General features: G+C 36.8%; 1 protein-coding gene across 1 annotated transcript; it reads left to right on the top strand.

The window, feature by feature from the left end:
* The first annotated feature begins 222 nt into the window (after positions 1-222).
* LOC140140631 (lysyl oxidase homolog 2A-like) lies at positions 223-8,385 on the top strand. The gene is made up of 2 exons (XM_072162387.1): positions 223-519; positions 8,021-8,385. Exons 1-2 carry the CDS (start codon positions 342-344, stop codon positions 8,383-8,385), a joined length of 543 nt encoding a protein of 180 aa, XP_072018488.1. The 5' UTR covers positions 223-341.
* The last annotated feature ends 19,584 nt before the right edge of the window (positions 8,386-27,969 follow it).

Raw genomic sequence — 27,969 nt, 5'->3', positions numbered from 1 at the left:
TAATGCATTTTTCATACTGATTCCAAATATGGTCATGAAAATTTAAATTTCTGAAAAAAATAAAAAAAAAAAAAAAAATTGAAACTTGTCGTCTGCAGTCGACACCCGCGTGAAAAGAGTTAAACAAAAGACTTCTGGTGCTGCCAATGTATCCCATTTGTATCCAATTTCACAGTTTCTGTGATCATTGTGTGGATAATTTTCCTTTGAATAATAGATGGACGCATTCAACATGCGCAAGGCTTTTTTGCTTGGTCTTGTTCTTGTCTTGATCTGCGAGGTCCGCAGCGGTTGGCATTATAGTGGGACAGGCGGTTTTGGACACAATAGGGGAAGCACTGATGAGGAAACCACCACTGAGGCAACCACCACCACAGAAGCACCAACCACAGAGGCACCCACCACCACCACCACCACCACAGGCACCAACCACCACCACCACCACCACCACAGAGGCACCCACCACCACCACCACAGAGGCACCCTTCACCATGCTGATGCTCGATCCTAATTTTTTCGGTAGGTTTCGAATCTTAACCACTGGACTCGTGAAAAAATGACATATTTTAAATGCATAATATATCGTAGCCGTGTGCGAAGAAGGTTGAAAATCAGAGCTATAGAGCTAGAGTACATGGAGTACTTTTTTTTTTAATCCGGAGCCACATGTACGCCTGCTGATTAAAGGGGTGTGTTGCTAATCTTCGAGTATCGAGTTTCGAGTTCGAGTATCGAGTTTCGAGTTGCAATTTTCGAGTATCGAGTTGCAATTGTCGAGTATCGAGTTGAAATCTTCGAGTATCGAGTTGCAATTTTCGAGTATCGAGTTGAAATCTTCGAGTATCGAGTTGCAATTTTCGAGTATCGTGTTGCAATTTTCGAGTATCGAGTTGAAATTTTCGAGTATCGAGTTGAAATTTTCGAGTTCGAGTATCGAGTTGAGTTGAATTTTCGAGTATCGAGTTGAAATCTTCGAGTATCGAGTTGCAATTTTCGAGTATCGAGTTGCAATTTTCGAGTATCGAGTTGAAATTTTCGAGTATCGAGTTGAAATCTTCGAGTATCGAGTTGAAAACTTCGAGTATCGAGTTGCAATTTTCGAGTATCGAGTTGCAATTTTCGAGTATCGAGTTGAAATTTTCGAGTATCGAGTTGACATTTTCGAGTATCGAGTTGCAATTTTCGAGTATCGAGTTGAAATTTTCGAGTATCGAGTTGAAATTTTCGAGTATCGAGTTGAAATCTTCGAGTATCGAGTTGCAATTTTCGAGTATCGAGTTGCAATTTTCGAGTATCGAGTTGAAATTTTCGAGTATCGAGTTGAAATTTTCGAGTATCGAGTTGAAATTTTCGAGTATCGAGTTGAAATTTTCGAGTATCGAGTTGAAATTTTCGAGTATCGAGTTGAAATTGTCGAGTATCGAGTTGCAATTGTCGAGTATCGAGTTGAAATCTTCGAGTATCGAGTTGCAATTGTCGAGTATCGAGTTGAAATCTTCGAGTATCGAGTTGCAATTTTCGAGTATCGAGTTGAAATCTTCGAGTATCGAGTTCAATTTTCGAGTATCGAGTTGCAATTTTAATTTTCAATCTGCTTTTGAAGTAGGCTATAGGATGTCCCTCTCCGACATGAAGAGAAAGCACAAATGTTTAACCCTTCTCTATCCAATTTGTTATTACGTTCTCCAATTCGTAAAAGCCCCGGTAAAAGCACACTAGTTGTTCATAAAAAGGGGTAGGCCTACTAGTGGATAGGTATTAACCTCGGGGGTATATTTACTATATATGAAAGGCAAAATACTTCAGATCAATTTAGATTAACCTTTGGCCTAAATAATATGTGTTTACCACTTTGATTAAGGGCCGCATGTGCGACAAATGCATCATTTGCAACAGAAAAGTTTAACTCGAACTTCGTTCATTTGAGCGCATTTCGAGTAACAAACTCGAAAACCTGCAAAATGAGCGTACTTCGAGTTAAAAACTCAAATGAACGAAGTTCGAGTTAAACTTTTCTGTTGCAAATGATGCATTTGTCGCACATGCGGCCCTTAATCAAAGTGGTAAACACATATTATTAGGCCAAAGGTTAATCTAGATTGATCTGAAGTATTTTGCCTTTCATATATAGTAAATATGGATTTCACTCGAATATTGATCATTTTGTAGGTTTTCGAGTTTCTAACTCGAACTACGCTCGTTTTGCAGGTTTTCGAGTTTGTTACTCGAAATGCGCTCAAATGAACGAAGTTCGAGTTAAACTTTTCTGTTGCAAATGATGCATTTGTCGCACATGCGACCCTTAATCAAAGTGGTAAACACATTTTATTAGGCCAAAGGTTGATCTAGATTGATCTGAAGTATTTTGCCTTTCATATATAGTAAATATGGATTTCACTCGAATATTGATCATTTTGCAGGTTTTCGAGTTTTTAACTCGAAGTACGCTCATTTTGCAAGTTTTCGAGTTTGTTACTCGAAATGCGCTCAAATGAACGAAGTTCGAGTTTAACTTTCCTGTTGCAAATGATACATTTTTCGCACATGCGGCCCTTAAAGGTGCCTGACATGATTCACAACATCATCCCTCAATTTTTTCCAAACCTAGGGTGATTTTGGTACCAAAAGTTGCGCTATATTTTTCTGAGTTATGTGGTGAAATTTGGTGCGCATATTCCATGTATTTTAGAAGAAATTAATGAAAAGGTCGAAAATAATTAACAAATCTTGTAACCACGCTAAATAAAACAATAAATAACAAAAGCATTGTTTTCTCTTATTTCTTCAAAACGAAATATAAAGTTTTCGGTTTTTCACCAAAGATTGATCATTTATATGGAAACGAGTATCGAGTTGAAATTTTCGAGTATCGAGTTGACATTTTCGAGTATCGAGTTGCAATTTTCGAGTATCGAGTTGAAATTTTCGAGTATCGAGTTGAAATTTTCGAGTATCGAGTTGAAATCTTCGAGTATCGAGTTGCAATTTTCGAGTATCGAGTTGCAATTTTCGAGTATCGAGTTGAAATTTTCGAGTATCGAGTTGAAATTTTCGAGTATCGAGTTGAAATTTTCGAGTATCGAGTTGAAATTTTCGAGTATCGAGTTGAAATTTTCGAGTATCGAGTTGAAATTGTCGAGTATCGAGTTGCAATTGTCGAGTATCGAGTTGAAATCTTCGAGTATCGAGTTGCAATTGTCGAGTATCGAGTTGAAATCTTCGAGTATCGAGTTGCAATTTTCGAGTATCGAGTTGAAATCTTCGAGTATCGAGTTCAATTTTCGAGTATCGAGTTGCAATTTTAATTTTCAATCTGCTTTTGAAGTAGGCTATAGGATGTCCCTCTCCGACATGAAGAGAAAGCACAAATGTTTAACCCTTCTCTATCCAATTTGTTATTACGTTCTCCAATTCGTAAAAGCCCCGGTAAAAGCACACTAGTTGTTCATAAAAGGGGTAGGCCTACTAGTGGATAGGTATTAACCTCGGGGTATATTTACTATATATGAAAGGCAAAATACTTCAGATCAATTTAGATTAACCTTTGGCCTAAATAATATGTGTTTACCACTTTGATTAAGGGCCGCATGTGCGATTTAAATGCATCATTTGCAACAGAAAAGTTTAACTCGAACTTCGTTCATTTGAGCGCATTTCGAGTAACAAACTCGAAAACCTGCAAAATGAGCGTACTTCGAGTTAAACTTTTCTGTTGCAAATGATGCATTTGTCGCACATGCGGCCCTTAATCAAAGTGGTAAACACATATTATTAGGCCAAAGGTTAATCTAGATTGATCTGAAGTATTTTGCCTTTCATATATAGTAAATATGGATTTCACTCGAATATTGATCATTTTGTAGGTTTTCGAGTTTCTAACTCGAACTACGCTCTTTTTGCAGGTTTTCGAGTTTGTTACTCGAAATGCGCTCAAATGAACGAAGTTCGAGTTAAACTTTTCTGTTGCAAATGATGCATTTGTCGCACATGCGACCCTTAATCAAAGTGGTAAACACATTTTATTAGGCCAAAGGTTGATCTAGATTGATCTGAAGTATTTTGCCTTTCATATATAGTAAATATGGATTTCACTCGAATATTGATCATTTTGCAGGTTTTCGAGTTTTTAACTCGAAGTACGCTCATTTTGCAAGTTTTCGAGTTTGTTACTCGAAATGCGCTCAAATGAACGAAGTTCGAGTTTAACTTTCCTGTTGCAAATGATACATTTTTCGCACATGCGGCCCTTAAAGGTGCCTGACATGATTCACAACATCATCCCCTCAATTTTTTCCAAACCTAGGGTGATTTTGGTACCAAAAGTTGCGCTATATTTTTCTGAGTTATGTGGTGAAATTTGGTGCGCATATTCCATGTATTTTAGAAGAAATTAATGAAAAGGTCGAAAATAATTAACAAATCTTGTAACCACGCTAAATAAAACAATAAATAACAAAAGCATTGTTTTCTCTTATTTCTTCAAAACGAAATATAAAGTTTTCGGTTTTTCACCAAAGATTGATCATTTATATGGAAACTGACCATATCTGAGATTTTTAGCCAAATTTATTTTCCAAAATATCATGTCAGGCACCTTTAATCAAAGTGGTAGACACATATTATTAGGCCAAAGGTTGATCTAGATTGATCTGAAGTATTTTGCCTTTCATATATAGTAAATATGGATTTCACTCGAATATTGATCATTTTGCAGGTTTTCGAGTTTTTAACTCGAAGTACGCTCATTTTGCAGGTTTTCGAGTTTGTTACTCGAAATGCGCTCAAATGAACGAAGTTCGAGTTAAACTTTTCTGTTGCAAATGATGCATTTGTCGCACATGCGACCCTTAATCAAAGTGGTAAACACATTTTATTAGGCCAAAGGTTGATCTAGATTGATCTGAAGTATTTTGCCTTTCATATATAGTAAATATGGATTTCACTCGAATATTGATCATTTTGCAGGCTTTCGAGTTTTTAACTCGAAGTACGCTCATTTTGCAGGTTTTCGAGTTTGTTACTCGAAATGCGCTCAAATGAACGAAGTTCGAGTTAAACTTTTCTGTTGCAAATGATGCATTTGTCGCACATGCGACCCTTAATCAAAGTGGTAAACACATTTTATTAGGCCAAAGGTTGATCTAGATTGATCTGAAGTATTTTGCCTTTGGATTTCACTCGAATATTGATCATTTTGCAGGTTTTCGAGTTTTTAACTCGAAGTACGCTCATTTTGCAGGTTTTCGAGTTTGTTACTCGAAATGCGCTCAAATGAACGAAGTTCGAGTTAAACTTTTCTGTTGCAAATGATGCATTTGTCGCACATGCGGCCCTTAATCAAAGTGGTAAACACATATTATTTAGGCCAAAGGTTAATCTAAATTGATCTGAAGTATTTTGCCTTTCATATATAGTTAATATGGATTTCACTCGAATATTGGTTATTTTGCAGGTTTTTGAGTTTTTAACTCGAAGTACGCTCTTTCTGCAGGTTTTCGAGTTTGTTACTCGAAATGCGCTCAATTGAACGAAGTTCGAGTTAAACTTTTCTGTTGCAAATGATGCATTTGTCGCACATGCGGCCCTTAATCAAAGTGGTAAACACATATTATTTAGGCCAAAGGTTAATCTAAATTGATCTGAAGTATTTTGCCTTTCATATACAGTAAATATGGATTTCACTCGAATATTGGATATTTTGCAGGTTTTTGAGTTTTTAACTCGAAGTACGCTCATTGTGCAGGTTTTCGAGTTTGTTACTCGAAATGCGCTCAAATGAACGAAGTTCGAGTTTAACTTTCCTGTTACAAATGATACACTTTTCGCACATGCGGCCCTTAATCAAAGTGGTAAACACATATTATTAGGCCAAATGTTAATCTAGATTGATCTGAAGTATTTTGCCTTTCATATATAGTAAATATGGACGAGACTCGAATATTAATCATTTTGCAGGTTTTCGAATTTTTAACTCGAAGAACGCTCATTTTGCAGGTTTTCGAGTTTGTAACTCGAAATGCGCTCAAATGAACGAAGTTCGAGTTAAACTTTCCTGTTACAAATGATACATTTTTCGCACATGCGCATGCACAAAAGAAATGTGTGCTAAAGCTTAAATAAAAGCGTTTTGGGTTACGGTAAACTTATCTGTTGGGGTGTTGGATCCCGGGCTGGATACCACGATACCACCCCTTCGTTGGACTATATGGTTAATCTAATGATCTGAAGTAAATTTAGTTTACCTTACATTATGATAGGTATGAGGTATGAATGAAACTCGAACATTTAAAATTTTGCAGATTCTCGAATTTAAAACTCGAAGTAGGCTCACGTTAAAGGTTTTCGAGTTTGAAACTCGACGTATGCCAAAATGAACGATTTTCGAGCTATATAAAAAGTAGATGGGTCTAAAACTAAATAAAAGCGTTTTAGGGTTACGTTAAAGTCATCCGTAAGGGGAGTTGGATACCACGGTACCCCCTGCGTTATAGTAGGGTTAATCTAATATGATGTGAAGTAGTTTGCTTTTCATTATAATAGGTATAAATGAAACTCTAAAATTAAACATTTTACAGATTTTCGAGTATAAAACTCGAAGTAGGCTCATTTTGCAGGTTTTCGAGTTTGAAACTTGAAGTATGCTAAAATGAACGATTTTCTAGTTTGAATTTTCTGATGCAGATTTACCTTTTTTCTCGTTATCCACGAGCCCTTAATATAATGGTAACGTGTATATATCCCGGTTTATATATAAGTTAACCCTAGTCTAATTTAGTCATTCTGGTATCAATGTAGGCCTACTCGGGAGGGTAATACCCCCGAGGTTAATACCTATCCACTAGTAGGCCTACCCCTTTTTATGAACAACTAGTGTGCTTTTACCGGGGCTTTTACGAATTCCGTGGAGAACGTAATAACAAATTGGATAGAGAAGGGTTAAACATTTGTGCTTTCTCTTCATGTCGGAGAGGGGACATCCTATAGCCTACTTCAAAAGCAGATTGAAAATTAAAATTGCAACTCGATACTCGAAAATTGAACTCGATACTCGAAAATTTCAACTCGATACTCGAAAATTTCAACTCGATACTCGAAAATTGCAACTCGATACTCGAAAATTTCAACTCGATACTCGAAAATTTCAACTCGATACTCGAAAATTGCAACTCGATACTCGAAAATTTCAACTCGATACTCGAAAATTTCAACTCGATACTCGAAAATTTCAACTCGATACTCGAAAATTGCAACTCGATACTCGAAGATTTCAACTCGATACTCGAAAATTTCAACTCGATACTCGAAAATTGCAACTCGATACTCGAAAATTTCAACTCGATACTCGAAAATTTCAACTCGATACTCGAAAATTTCAACTCGATACTCGAAAATTGCAACTCGATACTCGAAGATTTAACTCGATACTCGAAAATTTTAACTCGATACTCGAAAATTGCAACTCGATACTCGAAAATTTCAACTCGATACTCGAAAATTGCAACTCGATACTCGAAAATTGCAACTCGATACTCGAAGATTTCAACTCGATACTCGAAAATTGCAACTCGATACTCGAAGATTTCAACTCGATACTCGACAATTGCAACTCGATACTCGAAAATTGCAACTCGAAACTCGATACTCGAACTCGAAACTCGATACTCGAAGATTAGCAACACACATTAAAGGGGAGGTCCGTCAGGGTGTTAGCTACATGTAGGATTTGACAAGTGTCCATCATGTCATTTTTACCAAATTCATTTTTGCCTGTTCAAGATTTAACCCTGAATTACTATAAATAGGCCTATGTTGTGAATGAAAATGTGCAATATGCTTGTTAAAAGCAAAATTCAACTTGAATTTGGTTATTTAGGGTGTGGTCAGTGTTCAAAAAATTAGGGTGCCATTCTGGGTACCATTTTTTCATAGGAGGTGGGTACGGGTTTTTTTCAACACTAGTAACTCTGAGACCGACATGTAACTTAGATATCTTACAAGTCTTATTTTGCACCTCTTTCAGTCCGCATAGTTTATCATGATTCTGCATATGACTATGCTGCACCGGAGGTTGTGACAGCGAATTTGGAGTTCACAGTGGAAGTAGGCGTTTTTCGCGAAAGCAATTTTGATTGGGCCTGGGGTGCAGTGTGTGCTAACAACTGGGATGAAAATGATGCAAAAGTAGTTTGTCGTCAGATTTTTGGCAATTCTATGGTAGCCTCATTGACAGATTGGGCGGCTTTTTCTGTACCAGTAGACCCGCCAGTAACCCATTGGATGTCAAATGTACAGTGTACAGGTCAAGAACAGAGTTTGAACGAATGCAGTTTTGATGGTACATCTGGCACCTGTAACCAAAAAGCAGGGGTGACTTGCACACTGTAAGTACTAATTAGGTCTTCATAATTATACTCTTAGATAGCTGGAACCAATCAGAGCAAACGTTCGAAAAAATGCGAACCACTCATGCATTGATTGTGTATATGTACGGGACACGTATTACGCGTAGGCCTACTTCATTAAAGTAGGGTTTTCAATGAAATATTTTGTGTAAAACCTGAAGCATCATATGTATGAAACAATATATGAATATTAACTGCACACCATCAATTCGTGATATCCAATTGTGATACAATTGATATCGTCCAGGAGAAAGACTATTTTATTTTTATTTTATATACGCCAAAATATTTTTTGAATCTAGCGAAAATGAAAACCGAAAAGATGGTGAAAACCCAAATCAATGTAAAAATTACATTAGACCCCGCCAAAAAGGCGCCCAAAAGGCCTCAAAACGTGCACAGAAAATCGGCAATTTTACACGTTTTTCAATGGGGCGACTATTTAGTGGTGTGCTCCCACTAATGACTCGGGGAGGGACCTCACTAAAAACGGATGACGTGATGTCCGGCGGCGGCCACATTGATATAATATGTGATTGATTTTTTGTTATATGTATTGTTTTGGGTTGTCTTAATTGTAATGTTTGTATCATAGCGCCATGATGATGAAGTTTTTATTATTACATGTATTATTATTATTATTATTATTATTATTATTATTATTGTTATTGTTATTATTATTATTATTATTATTATTATTATTATTATTATTATTATTATTATTATTATTATTATTATTATTATTATAGGGAATATAGCGCGTATTGATGAATGGCGTGACACGCTGGAACCAAGGACAGCTTAAGCTGGAGTGACGTTTTATCATAAATTCTAAAAGTAGTACAATTATTATGTAGCCATACACACTGACCCTAAATATTGCAATATCCTCAAAATAGAGGTTTTCAGTTAAAAACGAAAAAGTGGTGGCGGGAAGAAACTCACAAGATGAAGAATGAAGGAGTGTCAAAGATAACGAGACTGGAAAAGACTGAAAATTCTGAAACTACAATGATACGGTCATGTGATTATCGCAAAAAGAACGACTCTCGAGGAACGACTTTAACCATGTCGTGGACAATTATTAGAGTATGTTCATGATGTCAATAAAATGTTTAAATTTGTCGTGGCATTCGTTGTAGTCAGATGCCCTATAATTTCAGGTGACGATTTTAGTCTTTTTTAATCCCGTACTCTTTGTAAGACTCGTACCCCTATATGACCTCTGAGCCAGAAGTGATCTTTGAAACCTATGTGACCTTTGACCCCTATGTGGCAATGACACTTTGTGACATTCAACCCATACATGACCTCTGACCCGGAAGTGACCTTTTATTGCATACATGACCTTTGACCACTACGTGACCATTGATCTGGGTGCGACCTTTAACCCCTATATAGCTTCTGACCTGGAAGTGGTCTATGACCTATATGTGACAGTGACACTATATAATCCGGAAATGACCTTTGACCCCGTAAATGACCTTTTAACCAGGAAGTGATCTTCCTGGTCAAAGATCACTTCCTGGTCCCGCGCAAATCATGCATCTGGGCGGAAATGACAACTTTATATCAAATTTTAGGATCTATTTTAAGCCCATACCATTCATGTTGTGGATCAGCTTTATCATTCTCTCGATTTTGGGTACAGGTTACCGCGCTAGGTCATGCTCCCTTCTGACAGGAAACCTCTATTTTAGTGATCCTAGTATTACGGACAGAATGTATATTATGGGATGTAAATGGTGTATCTCAAATATGTTATATTAATCCAAAGGAAAAAAAATAGTAAAAATACAAGGCTCTCTTTGTTTACCTAACTGTCAGGTAGAAAGCACAACACAACACAGCGGCTTCAATCCCATCTCATTTAACATGTTTAAAGAAGAAGTTAAGCCCCACCGAGCAGTTCTTCCGGGGTGACACAAACCTGCCTGGTTATCAATTTAATCAATGACGAGGTTATCTCTGAATTTGACGGGTGATAATTGATGTTTTAATGTTATTGCATCAATTAGCCCCAGTCAAATTCAGTAACCTTGTCACTGATTAATTTGATAACCAGGCAGGTTTAGTTAACCCCAGAAGAACTGCTCTTTAAGCATTTACGTCCAAAGATGGCTCGATAATGCATGGCTCAATGTATATTTACCAGAGGAATTTGGGCATGCCCAACTAAATTGACCGTCACTGTAAAACATGAACTCTAAATCACGCAGAAAAAAATCCTGGCTTGCCGACATCATGCTTCACACCACCATTTGGAACATTTTTTAGATACACCCTGGTGATGGGAATAAATAATAATAAATATATACACTAAATAAATTCATCAGGTTTGTTCATTGAAACAAAACCAAAATTGAACTCACTATTGACGGTTTCGCCTATCATGGTCGGTAGGCATCATCAGAATGATGGTTGTATATCCTTACTTCCGGTTCGACGTATCCCGACTGAAGAGGGTAGGCGAAACCGTCAACAGTGAGTTCAATTTTGGTTTTGTTTCAATGAAATCTTTTATAATAAATATATAATTGAAGACCGAATTAAAAAGAGACTACTTTGCGTCTGACGTCAAGGAAAAGGCGCGGCGTGATTGGTTGCTGACCTGCGCAATACAGCATTTTTGGTTTGGTTGACAGGACGTCACACACAAACTATTCTTTTTTAATTCGGTCTTCAATTATAATACCCATATAATAAAAACCATCATGTTAAAGTTATATAATTTAAAGATTCTTGTAGAATTAAAACTATGAATATGAATCCAAATGTATTGAAGTATGTTTATTTAAACTAGAAATGACTTAAAAGGAACATTGGAAGTTGGTTTAGGAAAGTCGCGAAAGGTCCACGTTAAGCCCCCGTATACTGGACTATTAAGGAACAGACAAAACGATTGATGAAACTAGTCTGGTTAAGGGGTTAATATAATGGAAGACAGCGATAAAAAAAAGACTAGTTTGCGTCTGACGTCATCTGTCAATCAAACTCGAGTACGGTCTGTTTACAAGTGTCATGATGATATGAGTTGCTGAATGCGCGGTAAAACCGGGCGCCTGATTGTTAATTTTGCACCCCTCAAACATACAACCATCTCAAAAGTTAGATCTTTATAGTAGGAAACTATTTTTCGCGAAGGCACCATGTCAACAATGTCTAAAAAAGTTGCTTTTTGTCTTGTAAAAGTACGTAATTTTTCGCCATTTGCTGCTATTCCTTTTCTCCGGTCGGCACCAAATAAATCATCCTTCCCTTTTACGCGCTATTAACCAATCAAGGATCGTAGGGAATTTGATTGACAGTGACGTCACACGCAAACTATTCTTTTTTAATTCGGTCTTCAATTATAATACCCATATAATAAAAACCATCATGTTAAGGTTATATAATTTAAAGATTCTTGTAGAATTAAAACTATGAATATGAATCCAAATGTATTGAAGTCTGTTTATTTAAACTAGAAATGACTTAAAAGGAACCTTGAAAGTTGGTTTAGGAAAGTCGCGAAAGGTCCACGTTAAGCCCCCGTATACTGGACTATTAAGGAACAGACAAAACGATTGATGAAACTAGTCTGGTTAAGGGGTTAATATAATGGAAGACAGCGATAAAAAAAAGACTAGTTTGCGTCTGACGTCATCTGTCAATCAAACTCGAGTACGGTCTGTTTGCAAGTGCCATGATGATATGAGTTGCTGAATGCGCGGTAAAACCGGGCGCCTGATTGTTAATTTTGCACCCCTCAAACATACAACCATCTCAAAAGTTAGATCTTTATAGTAGGAAACTATTTTTCGCGAAGGCACCATGTCAACAATGTCTAAAAAAGTTGCTTTTTGTCTTGTAAAAGTACGTAATTTTTCGCCATTTGCTGCTATTCCTTTTCTCCGGTCGGCGCCAAATAAATCATCCTTCAGAAATTGAATTAATCATCCTCCAGAAATTGAATTAATCAGTCACTCTACAAAGTACATGTGACACAACCATGTTCAGAATATTTGATAAGGCAATCGGTCATTTCAAATAATGAGTTTTAGTTCTGGTTTTGGTCACGTGGTTTCCTATTGTCCTGCCTAAGCTCTTGAGTGACGTCATCGATAGCTATCGATATCTTTGTCTGTACCTTTGTTAGAAACTTAAAATTTGTAGCAAGCCGTTTTTAATTTAGTTTGTTATGTAGGCCCTAATCGGAAATCATGTTTGTAGTAACCTTGATCAAATTATATATATAACGGGCGTACAAAGGAAGGTTTTAAATTTCGCAGTGCAATATTCACGAGCAGAGAAGTCGCACAAGTCAATCTACATTTTGATAGCGTGATTTAGTTTTAGTGAAATAGTTAAGGCTTATTTCACCGTGAAAAAATATAAACCATCGAAATATTTATAAATTCAGGAATAGGCCTTATTACTATTAGTTGTTGGTTGTTGGTTTTGTTATTGTTGTTGTAGTTATTGTTGTATATAGGGCCTATTGCATAATCAGGGTGTACCTACTAGGCCTATTATAGCCTGTAGCAGCATTGATTTATTTAACGGCAGATATCATCCAAGGATAATATTTAAAAAATTGAAAATTTAGAAAATACCATAGGAAAATTGCAGAAAATAGGCTGTCCCCCCGGCAGCCCCTATCATGGTTGCCCCTCCCTATCCCTGCATCATAGGATGACTCACGTGTCACGGTTTCATAGGTTCGTGGTCCTTGTGCATGTTGATTGATGCGCCAAGTACGCTTGAGTTCATTTTTTCTGCATGGCTGTTTCTATTATTAACGTACGCCCCTCTGGAATCAAGCCTTGAAAAATCCACTATATAACCTTAATGCATCTAAACAATCATCGATGCAGGGCAAACTGTGCGAATCTTTCAAAGATATTTTGTTTGTGGCTCGAAAGTCAATGACCAATCGAAATTGCACAGTTATCAGGAGTTTGCTTCTCACTAAAAGAGACGTCGCCATTGGACATGTTGGATTAACACATGATTATGAAATCTTCACAAACAATTCTAAATTTGTTATTTGGTGTCAATGCAAAATTATCTTACTCTAAAACCGTTGGGGTACGACAAAGAACCCCACTGTAAGTATGTTGTTTTTCATTAACCATCTACACATTTAAAATGTAGCGCATAGCTTATTTTGTTGTGCATCACATACGAACATTTTATTTGATTCGGTTGACTGGTTGAGAAGAAATGAACGATTACATAATGTGTGCATCAATTCAGTTCATTCCAAGTTTGATCAACAGACGTTTTTTTCATACTCGCTCACCGCTGCCTAAAGTGTGTGTATCTCATTAAATTTAGTCCATATTATCTATTTTATAATCGGACGGTGTTGTGTCATTCACACGGTTGTTTGATGTGATCATTTATTAGTTTTGCAAACAAAACATCATGTACAACCCATTTTTTGGCTTAAACAGCTAAAAGCGATATCATGCTAATGTATACAGATGCTTCTGAGTCATTTTCAACTTTAATTTCCCCTTATTTACAACATTATTCACTTTCACAGCATTTATTAATGCTTTTTCGGTATACAAAATGAATCTATTTATGACAAGATTGGTGGCGCGATTTAGTTACTGGAAATTACTCTGTCAAGCTTTTAATACAAAAAAAAATCCGTTTATTTCTTGATGAAATATGTTTATAAAATTTCTTTGTTGCTTGTTTTACCTATTCCATCTGTTTTAATGACAGTATTGCTTACCTACCCCTTGCAAATTAAGAAATACGATTTTTGATAAATAGCGCCACCTATAGTTTGCATTTTCTTAATAATGAAGCCAATTCTATATACATCAAACAACCGTGTTCATGCTTTAACTGAAGATAACAGTTTGTCCGTAAGACTTTGATTTCAGCAATTGGAAGCTTTCCAACTTCAATTCTTCATGTTGTGCAAATATGTTATATTTTAACTTTCCAAAGAACATTTGAGACAAGAATAACAATGACCAAGTGCTTACAGCTTTACGTGTGATTTTTGATACCATGCAACATCATTACTGTTAAAGTTTTAAAAGATTTAAACTTTGCATTACAATTTCTTGGAAATATTCCAAAGACATTAATGTGTGTGAGAAATTTTTAAGCCGGCTGGAATTCTTTATGCAATAATTCTTCATGCAGCATTAACGAAAAATATATATTTACAAGTACCGAGCATCATCTAACATACAAGCTTTCATTTTCAATATCGTGCAGGTTTCCAAATTTGAACAAAACAGATGTTTAAAAAGAACGAGGATTTCACAGAAAATATGAAGCCCATTGACAGTTAACAACTAGTGTGAATTATGTTGAATGATCTTTCTTTCAAACTTGGAATGAAGTGAATTGCCACATGCGTTATGTAACCGCTCATTTCTTCGCTATCAGTCAACCGATTTTTGGATTCTGTTGTCTATTTCTCGACTTACGTTCAAATTTGTTCGCCCGGTAATTTTTTCTGGGACACCCTGTATTTTGAATGGGGCTGTCAGCCTTATATTTTCGGCAGCCTCGAACGTCACGTGTCGCGTGTCCTATACCGCCTCATTCAGGACGCCCTCTATTGTTTCAAGCAAAGCAAAATAATACAATGTACATGTCAGACCACAAATCCTGTCAAACTTGTCAACTTGTAAAACCTTAGTTGTTTTTCTATAAGGTAATTAGTCGGAAAACTCAGTAACTAACTTATACACTCTAATCCTTTAACTTTCGCGCCACACAAAGCGCAGCAAATTCCACCTACAGTTGTGTGTACGATGTAGATAATGGCACGTGTCCGGGGGATTTTAAAAAAACATAACGAGATCTGAGTGACCAATCACAAGCCACGTCCATTTAAAGATGCATTACATTATGGCCAATTTTAGTAGGCCAGAAATTGGACTAACTTTCCATAGAGTATAGACAATATTCTTTTAACACTTAAGAACGTTCCTGCAATCTCATTGGTTCTTACCCGTGTGATATGATACAATATCACACGGGTCAGCGAGTGTGCATCAACGCGATACGCATACCCTCTATTTGAACCAATCGGAGGCGCATAGCAACAACGGGACTGGTCGATTTTAAGCCCTGGGTAGTTCCTTGTAAAATGTAAGATTTAATTTGATAAACATTTGTACTACTTATGATATTTCTATTTGAATTGAAGTGTTTAAGAAGGAGAATAAATGTATTGTTTTTAGCCGCTGTCGTGAATCTATCGTCTCGTATAACACGGGCAACATCATTATTTTTGGCGTAGAACTTGAAATAATGATATCGCCCGTGTTATATGAGACGATAGATGCACTCCAGTGGCTAAAACCATTAAGCATGTTAACTGCAATCCAAAGTAAGTTGTCCACTTGGGAAGCTAACAAACAGAGGGAGTACGGTGACTGAAAAGATCACATGTGAAAATCTACAAATTAATTATTAATACAAAATAGAGTTTTAAGCTTAAATGCCAGAGTATGCACAATGGGCCAGTGGAATACGGAGAAGTCTAACCTTGGCCCTGTACCATAAAAAAAAGTTAATTCATGATGACGGAATTCAAGTAAGTAAAAAAATATACTCCAAATAAAGTCCAAATACGAGATGCTATCCTCTCCTGTTACTACCCTTGAAAAAATAAATGGAAACGTGACTTTAGGAAGACCAGTAACATGAGCAAAGAGATAATTGGTGCCGGTAATTGGTCTTCCGAAAAATAGATTGTAAAGAGTAAGACACTTATGGGTATTTCTCTGAAAAGGTGTACTATTGGAAGATAGGCAAATATGAATTTGAAAATGATTATAAAAATGTTTCCTTTACATTTCTGTAAGGATGTAAGTCTCTAGTGCATGAAAACAATATTTGGCGCAATCTTTAGGGGCGCCCTCTATATTATAGAGGGCGTAATCTGCGTAATGGCACAAGCCAGGTGAACATCATCTCCGTCACATTTAGGCCAAAAAGGAAAAAAGGACAAAAAAATTGTTAAAACTCTTAATTATGAGTTTTATGGATAACTTGTAAGTTGCTTGATTCATGTTTGCTTTTTTCATTTAAAAAAAATATGATTTTGTACTTTCGTCATTTAGTTGGGACAATGAGAGGCAGGCTGTACGGAAAAAGTACAAACTTAAGTATATTCATAATTTTGCTTGAAATAACTAAATAAATTTCTATTGACATAGTGAACACATACAATATCAATTACATTTCCAAATAGTAAATTCCATGTTGTCTGGGTCAAAGGTCAAATAAAGGTCAACAACAATTGTTGATGACATTGCTGTGATGGAGATGATAGTGATGTGACGGAGATGATATTTCTACACAAATTCCTATAGAGAATCATCTCCGTCATAATTGCACCGATAAATTTGATTTCAGTAATGTTTTCACACTACTTGAAAATGAAATTCATACAGATGAGAAGGTTTAGCATTGGTAAGCATTTTCTGATAAACTAAACTGAACTTCGCTGTATCTCAAGATCCGGTGCTGTGATGGAGATGATGGTGATGTGACGGAGATGATATTTCTACACAAATTCCTATAGAGAATCATCTCCGCCACGGCAAATTGTGACGCCAACTGATGTAGCGGAGATGATGGTTCAGACATTGCTTACGGTTAATAGCAGGGTTAAGCTTACCCACGTGTTACATATCACCACAACAGCTTGTGGGACATATTCAACCATCATTATTTTCCGGAAAAAATCAACAATAACACTTATATCAAATTGATCAGAAACGTTTGGCCAATTGGAGATGATTTTGAATAAAGGTACGCGCATGTATACTTGAAGATACCCTCACAATTGGCAGGAAAAGAGTGCCAATGTGCAGCTATTTCGGGTTGATGTTTTTCGTCGTCTGTAAACGGCAGCGTACGGGGTCAAATTATTGACCTCTGATATTTGGTCTTCACCTCCAGCCGTTTTGATGCCAATGTGATGGCAATGATGCAAAACTACGGGACAGCAATTTTTTGACACAAATTTTTGAATTATTCCATAAAATTGACTTTAGAAGTGGTTTTAAGCATTTAAACCTTCTTAGACATGATATTTACCCCAGTCAGTGGTAATTTTCACTTCCCACACTTGCTCACAAAAATACTACAAAATCACTAAAATTCGGTGCGTGACATCGGGACATGGGGTTTTCAGGGGGGTCGTCAGATATTGAAGAATTGTTTGACTTTTTGTAATTAATTTTTCCCCACTTGGATGTTCTTAACTATTTTTATACATACAAAAGTCCATGACTAAGCCAAAAAAGAAAAAAAAATCCGCTTTTAAAACTTTTATGAGCGCCGAAAGTCGCGGGACTTAAACGTTCACCTTTTCAGAGAATCACCCTTATAGGAGAACAGTCACACTAACCCTCCAAACGTTGTGCTGTGTCTGCCCACGTGATTCTGACCTAAATTCGAAACACCTTATTTCTTATTTTGCGTGACAAACCCAGAAATATTACTCACGGCTTGAGCTTTCGCCATCTTGGCTGATGGCTTGATCACAAGTGTTTGTTGTGATCTGGTCCACTGCGTTTCCCGCGGAGGTTGAATGCACTCTCACTCCAAGGGTTGAAAGTTGGTTTTAGCAGTGGATCATATACGTGACTGAGAGAATAATCCAACTCTACTGATGCATCTGTTTACGGAAGTGTACACCTTATTTGTTTCGTCAGCTCAACAGCAAGAATAAGGAAAAGACAGTTTCCTTTGACATCTATATAATGTGTCAATAATTTGTTTCTAAATACCAAAAAAGTAAACGAAAATTGGAGAAACTTATAAAAAGTGATTTCAACATAAATAGTGCAAATTTAGTGACATTTACGGATCACATTTTGAAAATTGTATTACCTTCTTTTTGTCGATTTTCTGTAATATGCAATAAACCGCAAGCCGAGAAGAAAACAATTTGTTCAATAACAACTTTAATGAATTTTGGATTATTATGACACAATAATGTTGATTTCTTGTTTTTGAGTTAATCTGGAAACTTGACACAGAATTATATCCAAGTACACATGCTAAAAGTGTGGATTAAAATAAGTAGCCTTGAGTGGACAGGCAGTTCTAATACTAAGCCTTTGATATTAAAAGAGTATACTTAGTTTAAAATTAATGACACAGGTGTTGTGTACTCATTAGCGCGAAAATTAATGAGATTGTTTGTCCTTGTTAAAGTTAAAGAACCCACCATGCTGTAAGGGCTATGGTGTGATCAATTGCTCCGTACCAGTATTACACTAAAAACGTTTTTCTCATTAATGGTCTGACAGTTAATAATTATATTAATTAGTATGATAATTGTCAAGAAAACAAAACAGTTTGCCCGAGGACAACTCTATTAATTAGTATGATGATTGTCAAGAAAACAAAACAATTTGCCCGAGGACCACCCTCTCATTAGTCTAGAAATGCCAGGGCTTATATCCAGTAATTTTGTAAACATCTCAAAAAAAGTAACTAACCCCTCTTAAATAATGGCCATTATTCAAAAAGAGGCTATTGTAAAATGTGTTGGAAGCAGAATTTATTTCTGCGCATTTTGACACCTCATTTGATACGATAGCCCAGAAAACAATAAAACACCGGTCGATTTAATGTAGTGAGGTCCAGATTTGAAAGTTGCACTTACATACAAATTTTTACAATACAAATACACTCAGATATCCTTACACAGATTTCCTTCCATTACACTGAATGCAAAATCAATAGAATTTACTGCAACTTTCAAATCTTGGGCTACATTGATTTAAATGTACGCTGTGACGTCAATATTTAGTCAATTGCTACAAATGAGATGTCAAAATGTGCAGAGATAAATTCTGCTTCCAAAGCAGTTTACAGATTTGTAATACAATCACCCGTTTTTGAATAATGGTCATTTAATGGGGGTTAGTTACTTTTTTTGAGATGTTTATAATCGTATCGTTGCGTACACTGAACAAGGGAGTGGGAGTGTCTTTGAAAGATTCAAAACGAGATACATTCATCTCAGTTAACATCACTATTTCGCTGGGTGGGTATGAATTTTTACGCTCTTCATGCTAACTGATGGAAATATGGGCTATTTCAGTTTACGTTGTATCCCTCTCTTCTTCTGGCTGACTACAATTTGCGTTGGGAAACATGTTACTTTAAAGCACCGTAAGTAAATTTTGTTTTGATATAAACATGGTCTCTTTCTATAAGTCTGCCAGTCTGTCTCTGTCTAGATATTTCCGGTCCTCTTTTCTCTCGCGTGCACTCTCCAGCAAACAATGATATGAGGCACAGGCTTACGACACTACGATGTGTTTGCATTGTTTCCGAGGACTTAAACATGATTCCGATGCAATTACGACCTTGAGAGGTCCGAGGGCCTTAACATGGGTCTTCTGAAAATACCGTAAAAATTCGTTAAAAATCATATGTGCCCATTAACGACTTGCGACAAGAACGAACTTGTAGGGTTGTTTGGTGTTTTTTTCTTTTAATTTACAACTAACTGCAACAAAGATAATTGTAAATTACATGCCAAATTCCATTCTTGGAATCCGAACAAAATATCCTTAGGTGTTATCAACTTCTTAACAATATAATGGTAATCGATCTGCACACTCACACTAAATAAGTCATTGAAAACTTTTCCAAGATATGTGGATTTTGTCGCTTGGATGCATTTGCAATCAGATAGTGTTTTCTTGTTTTTCAAAGCACAACTCTCTTAAGGGCGTTGTAGTACGCCCTTAAGAGAGTTGTGGTTTGATTGGTCTAAAAAATATTTTTCATTTATAGCTAGGAGATATGACTATGGATCATGTGAAATAAAAAAATAATTAAAAAAAACATCGTGAAAGTGGCCTTTTTAACCTATTTGTCTTAAAGATGACTGGTTGTCAATGACGCTTATGTTTTAGCGATCCACGTAGTCTTCTTCACAACCGTTTTCTGCCATTCCTAACACAATCGATAACCACATACAGTATTAGACTCGCTCGCAGTCCTATAATACGCCGTGCCTCTATATTTAGGACTAACACACACCATTTTGTCAATACACGCTTAACGATTGTGCGTAGGTCAAACATGGGCAAAATTTGTTTTTAGATTTAATAAACATATACAATTGGTACCCATGTCATTATGCTAGCAAATGAACAAAGTTCATTATCAATACAATCAAGGATCGAATGCCTTTTAGTGTCCAAAAAGGCGAAATTGCCGTCACACTTCCCCGAATTCTGCACCCTGGCGAATCCTCCTGACCATGCTGGCGTTCACAAAATTCGAATTCGTAATAAAAAATACCCAATCTTTGCGATCACAAACACAAAACTACAACTTCGGACAAACTATCATGGCAACATACATTATTGCCAAACACTATAGAATAGAAAATTCGACGTCAACGTGCTCCAAAAATATTTAAAAAGTACGCAAAACAATTTCTATTCATACGCGTGTGAAATGACCGTGGTAAAAGTAGAAGTCGTGTGTTGAGCAATCTGTGTCAACCTCTGTAGGGATGGGCGATACCCGCTTTTTGTATCGGTTGTCGATCTAGAGCTGCCGGGGGGGGGGGGAATTTATAGAAAAAAATAAAATAACATTGAAAAAAGGCCATCGCGTCTGAGGGGCTGTGGCCCCCTCAGAAGTAAGAAACTTGTGCAAAATGAAAACCTTATTGAAGTGATTGTGGACCATTTTGGCACTGAGCAGTGATTAGTGTATAACATTTTAGTTTGAAAAAGCCGCAATGGAGTCCGTCATAATACTGACCTCGGTGGCAAAATGTGACGGGCCCTGCACATCGGCGGACCCGCAGTAATTTTCACATGCTCTTAATGACACAGATGTTGCGTACTGATTAGACGAAATTAATGATATTATTTGTTCTTTTCAAAGAAACCCAGAATGCTGCAAGGGCTATAAGTAATGTGTGATCAATTACTCCGTACCAGTGTTACACTGGCAATAAAACGTTTGCCTCATTAATACTAGTAGTCTGACAGTTGATAATTATATTAATTAGTATGATGATTTTCAAGTAAACAAAACAATTTGCCCGAAGATAACTCTAACGCGTCAACAAGTTGTTGTTTTTTTACACAATAATATCTCATAATTAGTCCGGAAATGTCAGGGATTACATCCAATTATTTTGTATATTTGTCTCGTTGCGTACACTGAACAAGGGAGTGGCAGTGTCTTTGAAAAACGAGATTCATTCATCTCAGTTAACATCAGTATTTCGCTGGGTGGGTATGAATTTTACGCTCTTCATGCTAACTGATGGAAATATGGGCTATTTCAGTTTACGTTGTATCCCTCTCTTATTCTGGCTGACTACAATTTGCGTTGGGAAACATGTTACTTTAAAGCACCGTAAGTAAACATTTTTTAATATAAACATTGTCTCTTTCTATAAGTATGTCAGTCTGTCTCTGTCTAGATATTTCCGGTCCTCTTTTCTCTCGCGTGCACTCTCCAGCAAACAATGATATGAGGCACAGGCTTACGACACTACGATGTGTTTACATTGTTTCCGAGGACTTAAACATGACTCCGATGCAATTACGACCTTGAGAGGTCCGAGGGCCTTAACATGGGTCCCATGGGTCTTATGAAAATACCGTGAAAATTCGTTAAAAGCATATGTGCCCATTAACACAGATAATTTAAAATTAAATGCCAAAAATTAAAAAGTTTAATAAACTACCGTAAAAACTCGTTAAAAGGCTTATCAACGAACTTCTTGTCAACGGGTTAGAAACGGCAGGTCTTATAATATCCCTCTATGTTATGGCAAAATGTTATTTCCAATACCTTCCGAGGTCTTTATTTGGTATTATTGCCCTTTTGAGGTCTTGGTTGAAAGCGCACCGACAGAGAGAGGACTTTTAAGCTGTAAACATTAATTTTCCATTCGCATACTCTGGTTGCTCAACGAAAAAGGAATTACTATCAAAACCACTATTCCAATTATCCCCTGATGATGCCCAATTGTAGAGCTATCAACTTGGTGTAAAAAGTGTGCCTACAGATTCCATAATACCATTATTTATTTATATCTTTTGGCTTGTCTACTGTGGTTTATCATTGGGGTGGGCTTTGTTTAAGGGGGTAATTACTAGTAATTGGCCCTGGATAAATATCCTTTTTTATAGAGCAAGAGGAACATAATTTTCAGGTCTTCAATTTATGCAATGTATATGTGTCAATTTACTATTTTCACAGTAAACACAACATACGAGTGGCGTTTGGTTGGAGGTAACACCGAATTTGAAGGACGTCTTGAAGTCCGCATCGGTAACCAGACATGGGGATCCATAGTCGGATCTGCTTGGAATAACAGAAAGGCCAGAGTAGCATGTCGCATGTTTGGATTCTCCCATCCTTTATCACCCGTGTTGGGCAAGTTCGGATCTCGTACTAGTAGTGGACCGTTTTACAACGCGTTTTTTAGTTGCACTGGCGAAGAGCAAAATTTGTTGGATTGCCTTTTTGATTTCAACATAGACTTCGTCATCAGCGATTGGGATCCATTGGTAGATCCGACGGATGTTGGCATTGTATGTTTGCCAGGTAAATCAATTATTATGATCTTAATTAAATGCGTTCTCAATGTCACAGTTCGATAACTGTAATTCAGCTGAGATAACAGTTTATTTCCAGGCATTGTATCCCTCAACTTAGAAGTGACGGGTATTTGCCTACCGGCGTCGCGAAGTAGGGGCCTATCGGGTACAAAACGTTATTTAAAATAGGGGGTCATTGGGTACAAACAAAAAGAAAAAGGGGTCATTGGGTATAAGATTTTGAAAAAGAGTGTCATTGAGTCTAAAATTTCAAATAAGGGGTCATCAGGTAGAACATTTTGAAAAAATGGAGCAAAATTCTATTTTCTTGTTCCAGATTTTCCGAATTTGCAATTCAAATTTGTTAAAATTAGATAATTTGATGATGCTAGTCTAGTAAATAAGAGGGTAATTGCGTGGCAGCAACCAAAAAAGGGGGTCATTGGGTAGCCGCAACTAACAAAAGGGTGGTCATCGGGTATGACTTTAAAAAAGGGGGGATCATCGGGTATAGTCGACTTCAAAAGAGGGGCCTATTGACAGGCACATACCGTCACTTCCAAAGTTGAGTGCCCACCCCGGGATCCCTGCATTCTAGTTTATGGATAAAAGAACTGTGTCCTTCCCAATTTTAAAAACGTTATTGACGTGTTCTTAACGCGTATTAGTCTTGGTCAAAAAGTTTTACAATGTTTTACAATGTTATGGGCCTTGTAACGAATGCAACTTGTGAGACTAGCCTTCCAGGGCCGTATGTATGCGTTTTAGAGCGCCCTCAGTTTCGACCTAAGGAGTCTCATTTCGTTTTTAAAAGTGGTGTAGGGCGATACAAAAAGTTATAATATTGAAATACCGATACCGATACACAAAAATATAGCGGTACTGTTGACTCAAAATTCTCATACCACCCAAACCTACACGTTACCGAACGTAATCGATCGCCCACAGCGGCCTTCGCCGTCGGGCCAAAGTGTTTTTAAAATGCGTAAAAACAACTTGGTTTTAATGCTAATTACTGCATGTTCTAGGGAAGTCTGATTATCTTTATAAAATAGCCGAGTGGGCGGGTTTTCGCTGAAATATTTTTTTTGTAAAAACTGAAGCATTCTGTGTATAAAGGAATATATGAATATTAACTGCACAACATGTAGAATGATTCGCGATACCCAATTGTAGTACAGTTGGTATTGTTAAGGAGGGGGAGAATGTTATTTCAATTTTATATACGTCAAAATATTTTTTGAATTTACTGAAAATGAACTCTCAAAAAATGATGAAAAATCGATGTAATTTTTACATAGAACCCCGATAAAGATTACTGTATTGTTTCTATGGTAATCTAATCTTTCATTTTCTAAAAACATCTTGGGGGTTCTATGTGAAAATCTTGAATAAACTGGGGGGAACCCCAACGTCTATACTCCGGGGACTATAGGCCTACAAGAAAATGGCAGACTCCCTATACATTGCACGGACCGATATACCATGCACGATGCAGTCAAAATCGATATTATGTTTTGTACAGCACAATAAACGTATTGTTGTATTTCTATGCTATAGAGGGTATGCAATACGACGTCACTCATGACAGAGTCATCCTCATTTAAATAAAATTCTGTCCTCCATAAGGTGCCACGGGGCAAATCGCATGATAATACATTAAAACAGGTGATAGGTATGAATGGATGTGGAATCGATCTAGAGACCTGTCCCTCTGTCATCTTAAGCTATTTTAGAACTGTCCTCCAACATGGCTGCCATCTCAATTGTTATACCGTTCCGGTTGGTTTATTGCATACACTCTATACCCGAGAAATGTTGGAGTTGTCTATAACCTATATGTTTAAAATTCAATCTGGCTACCAACAACTCATGTGGTCCAATGGATTAGCGCGCTGGATTTGTATTGGAGATTCTGTATGCAGCTGCGGCGTGGGTTCAAGGCCCACCTCTGCCAAACTGAAATTCAGGGTTTTTTTTAAATTTCATATTTGGGAAATGTGACTGGGCGAATTTATGTATGGCGAAGCGTGGTGTGTCAATCGCCGATAATAGCGACAAAATATCCTTTCGAAGGTAAAAATAGCCCATTTTGATCACTAGATTAGAGCCACAAAAACACTCCCAAGTACCTTTTCTTAATTTTTCAAGTAAAACAGAATCTTTAGATAAAAAAAGCTACCCAAGAGTTACCGTTCACACTCCGTAGATGCTTAAAGGAAGTCTTCGGCAATCACAACATTATTCCTTATATGTTAGAAAAAAATTATCAAGCACGAATCACATGGTTAAATTTAAAACAAACTCATAGTGACCATAAAAACGAATAAAAACATCCGTTTCTCAACACGCGATATTCAAAATTCCCGAGCGCCGAGTGCAATGACGTCCCAGTAATACAATGAAGGCTGACGACAATTGAACACAAATAACCATTACGTCGTTGCACTTAGACAATTTCGGCGCGGGAATTTTGAATATCACGTGTTGAGAGCCGACTGTTTTTATTCGATTTTATGGTCAATATGAGTTTGTTTTAAATAAACAATGTGATTCGTGCTTGATAGTTATTTTTCTAACATATAAGGCATACTGTTATGATTGCCGGAGTCCCCCTTTAATAATTGACAACTTATGTCCATCACATTGCAGAAAATGCGAATTGTACTGTACGGTATAGCGTATTTTAGTCAGAATATTGGAACATAGGAACAGTTAATACGGAAGTAAAACGGATTCTAATGATAATAATTTGTGCGAACATTAACAGTTAATACGGAAGTAAAACGGATTCTAATGATAATAATTTGTGCGAACATTACAGTGTCACAGTCCATATACTTGACAGAAATTATATGACATGTAGGATAAAATACACGCACTACTACATTAAATGTATGTACTACAGTATCTGTACAGTACATTTACTATGTTACATAGTCATAGTGCAGTTACGTCCACGGCAAATTCACCGTGACCTTTCCAGCCATAACCCCGCTTATTGAAGATTAAACAGATATATGCATTACTAAACCATTATGTAGTAATCTATTGTCCAATGCAAATTTATTACCACCTGTGAGCGACCGAATTGTCCGCTACGGACCACTAATCCAATCGATAATGACGCTATTGACATGTACGAGCGGCGCTCCGCTGACCGAGTTTTTGGGGCATTTTTCACTGGTTTGCAGCTGTTTGCTGTCATTTTTACTCATCGAGACGGACCACCGTTATTATAAGGACTATGCCAATTATTCAAAGATTGACATGTAGAGAATTAGCCATACTTGATTGACAGAAAGTACTAAATTTGTACCTAAGACGGTTTTATGACACCAATTTTCCAAATACGACAAAGCCATGGCTGCCCGGTGAAGCAAAATGTGCATTGGAATAACACGGCGAGTTTGGATAGATGGTAGGATTTCTTTTTAATTAAAATGTATGTTCCCCCGTTATTAAAGCTTGTACCGGGTTGAAGATTCAGATATTTGGAGAAGAATAAGGAATTGAAACATAGAGCAAGTACTAAAATCATAGCTTTTATACTTTTTGATATATGATGCTAACTAGTTCATCCCGTATATCAATTTGGTTTGTGTGAGATACGAAATGATACGCGATGGGTTTTAGCTTGTTTTAACCATCTACGTAACAAAATTATCGGCGGGGCCTAAAATCTTGATAAAATTCTTCATTTTCCATTTCGTCCTTCCGTAGTTCTCTTCCGAACTTAGGACCAGTTTGGTTCGTGTTACAAACGTAATGATACGCGATGAGTTATAGATTGTTTTAACCAGCTACGTAACTAAATGCTCTGCGGGACCTAAATTCCCGATAAAATTCTACATTATATATAACCGTACCGGGTTCCGTAGTACTTTACGATGCTAAAATACCATACCGGTATGTTCTGATTTCACCATGAAGATCTTACGATAGACCAATATTTTTTGTGTCACATACGTAAGTTACGTAACAATATGCAATGAGTTTTGTCTTGTTTTTACCAGCTACGTAACAAAATAACAGAATTCAAAAAAATGAAAAAAAAAACGGCTCCTAGATATTTTTATTTAGTTTTTAAAAATTAATAAAAAAAACAATTGGCCCAAGATTTTTTTGTTACGTTGTACGAAAAAGAAGTGGGCCAAAAACCGTTACTTTGGAATTTGGGGCCAAATGTGGCATTTTGGCCCAAATTCGACCTCACAGATGAACTTATCAAGTCTTTGCCATTCTAAATATGTATACTTTTATATACTTTACATCAAAAATTTATGAGGCCCAAAAGTTTCCATAATTCCAGGGTTCCGACCAACCTTAACATACAACTGATTTAGCTGCTTTTACTCGGCCATGCAGACATACTAATTAAGCATATCATTTACATGCCTCATCCTATTTGAACAATATTACTACATGTTTTTCAATATTAAAGGCATCGTATTTTGGCCTCTGACATGCAGTTACGTATTTCAATAAATTTACATCTTCAGCTACTTCTCCACATGTATTTAACATGGGCAGGTTTATGTTTTGGTGAAATAAATAGCGTACCGGTATGTTCAGATTCATCGTCAAACTATACGAAGCACTAGGAGCTCAAGAACTACTAATCGCGAAATGTGGATATCAAACTAGTTTTGGCCCGCAGGGCTACAAAGAACCACTAACCGCGAAATATGGATATCCAACAAGCTTAAACTATAAGTTTAAATGGCCGACGGGCTGTCTCTACTTTACTCCATTTCCGTTATCTTTAAGGTTAATTTTGCTTTCTTGACCTGCGGGGCCCTTATATTGGGGTCCCACTTGGAGTGTTTTGTCGTCGTGTCGGAGTTACCGTGCCCCTGGGACTAAACACTCAAGTGGTACCCCCAATATATGGGCCCCGAAAGGCATGAAAAAGGAATGAGTAGCATTTAGGGTGACGGGCTGTCACACTAAACAAATTTAAAAAAAAAAAATTAACCTTAATGTTTAAACCA

The sequence above is a fragment of the Amphiura filiformis genome, chromosome 19, assembly GCF_039555335.1.
Source record: "Amphiura filiformis chromosome 19, Afil_fr2py, whole genome shotgun sequence".
NCBI lineage: Eukaryota > Metazoa > Echinodermata > Ophiuroidea > Amphilepidida > Amphiuridae > Amphiura > Amphiura filiformis.
The sequence above is the reverse complement of the archived record's forward strand: the minus strand, read 5'-3'. Positions and strand labels throughout refer to the sequence as shown.

Bases quoted from the DNA above. Each gene is read 5' to 3' on its own strand.
- LOC140140631 (XM_072162387.1), top strand. From the start codon at position 342: ATGAGGAAACCACCACTGAGGCAACCACCACCACAGAAGCACCAACCA. The intron at 520-8,020 runs GTAGGTTTCGAA...CACCTCTTTCAG, and splicing joins GCTCGATCCTAATTTTTTCG to TCCGCATAGTTTATCATGAT.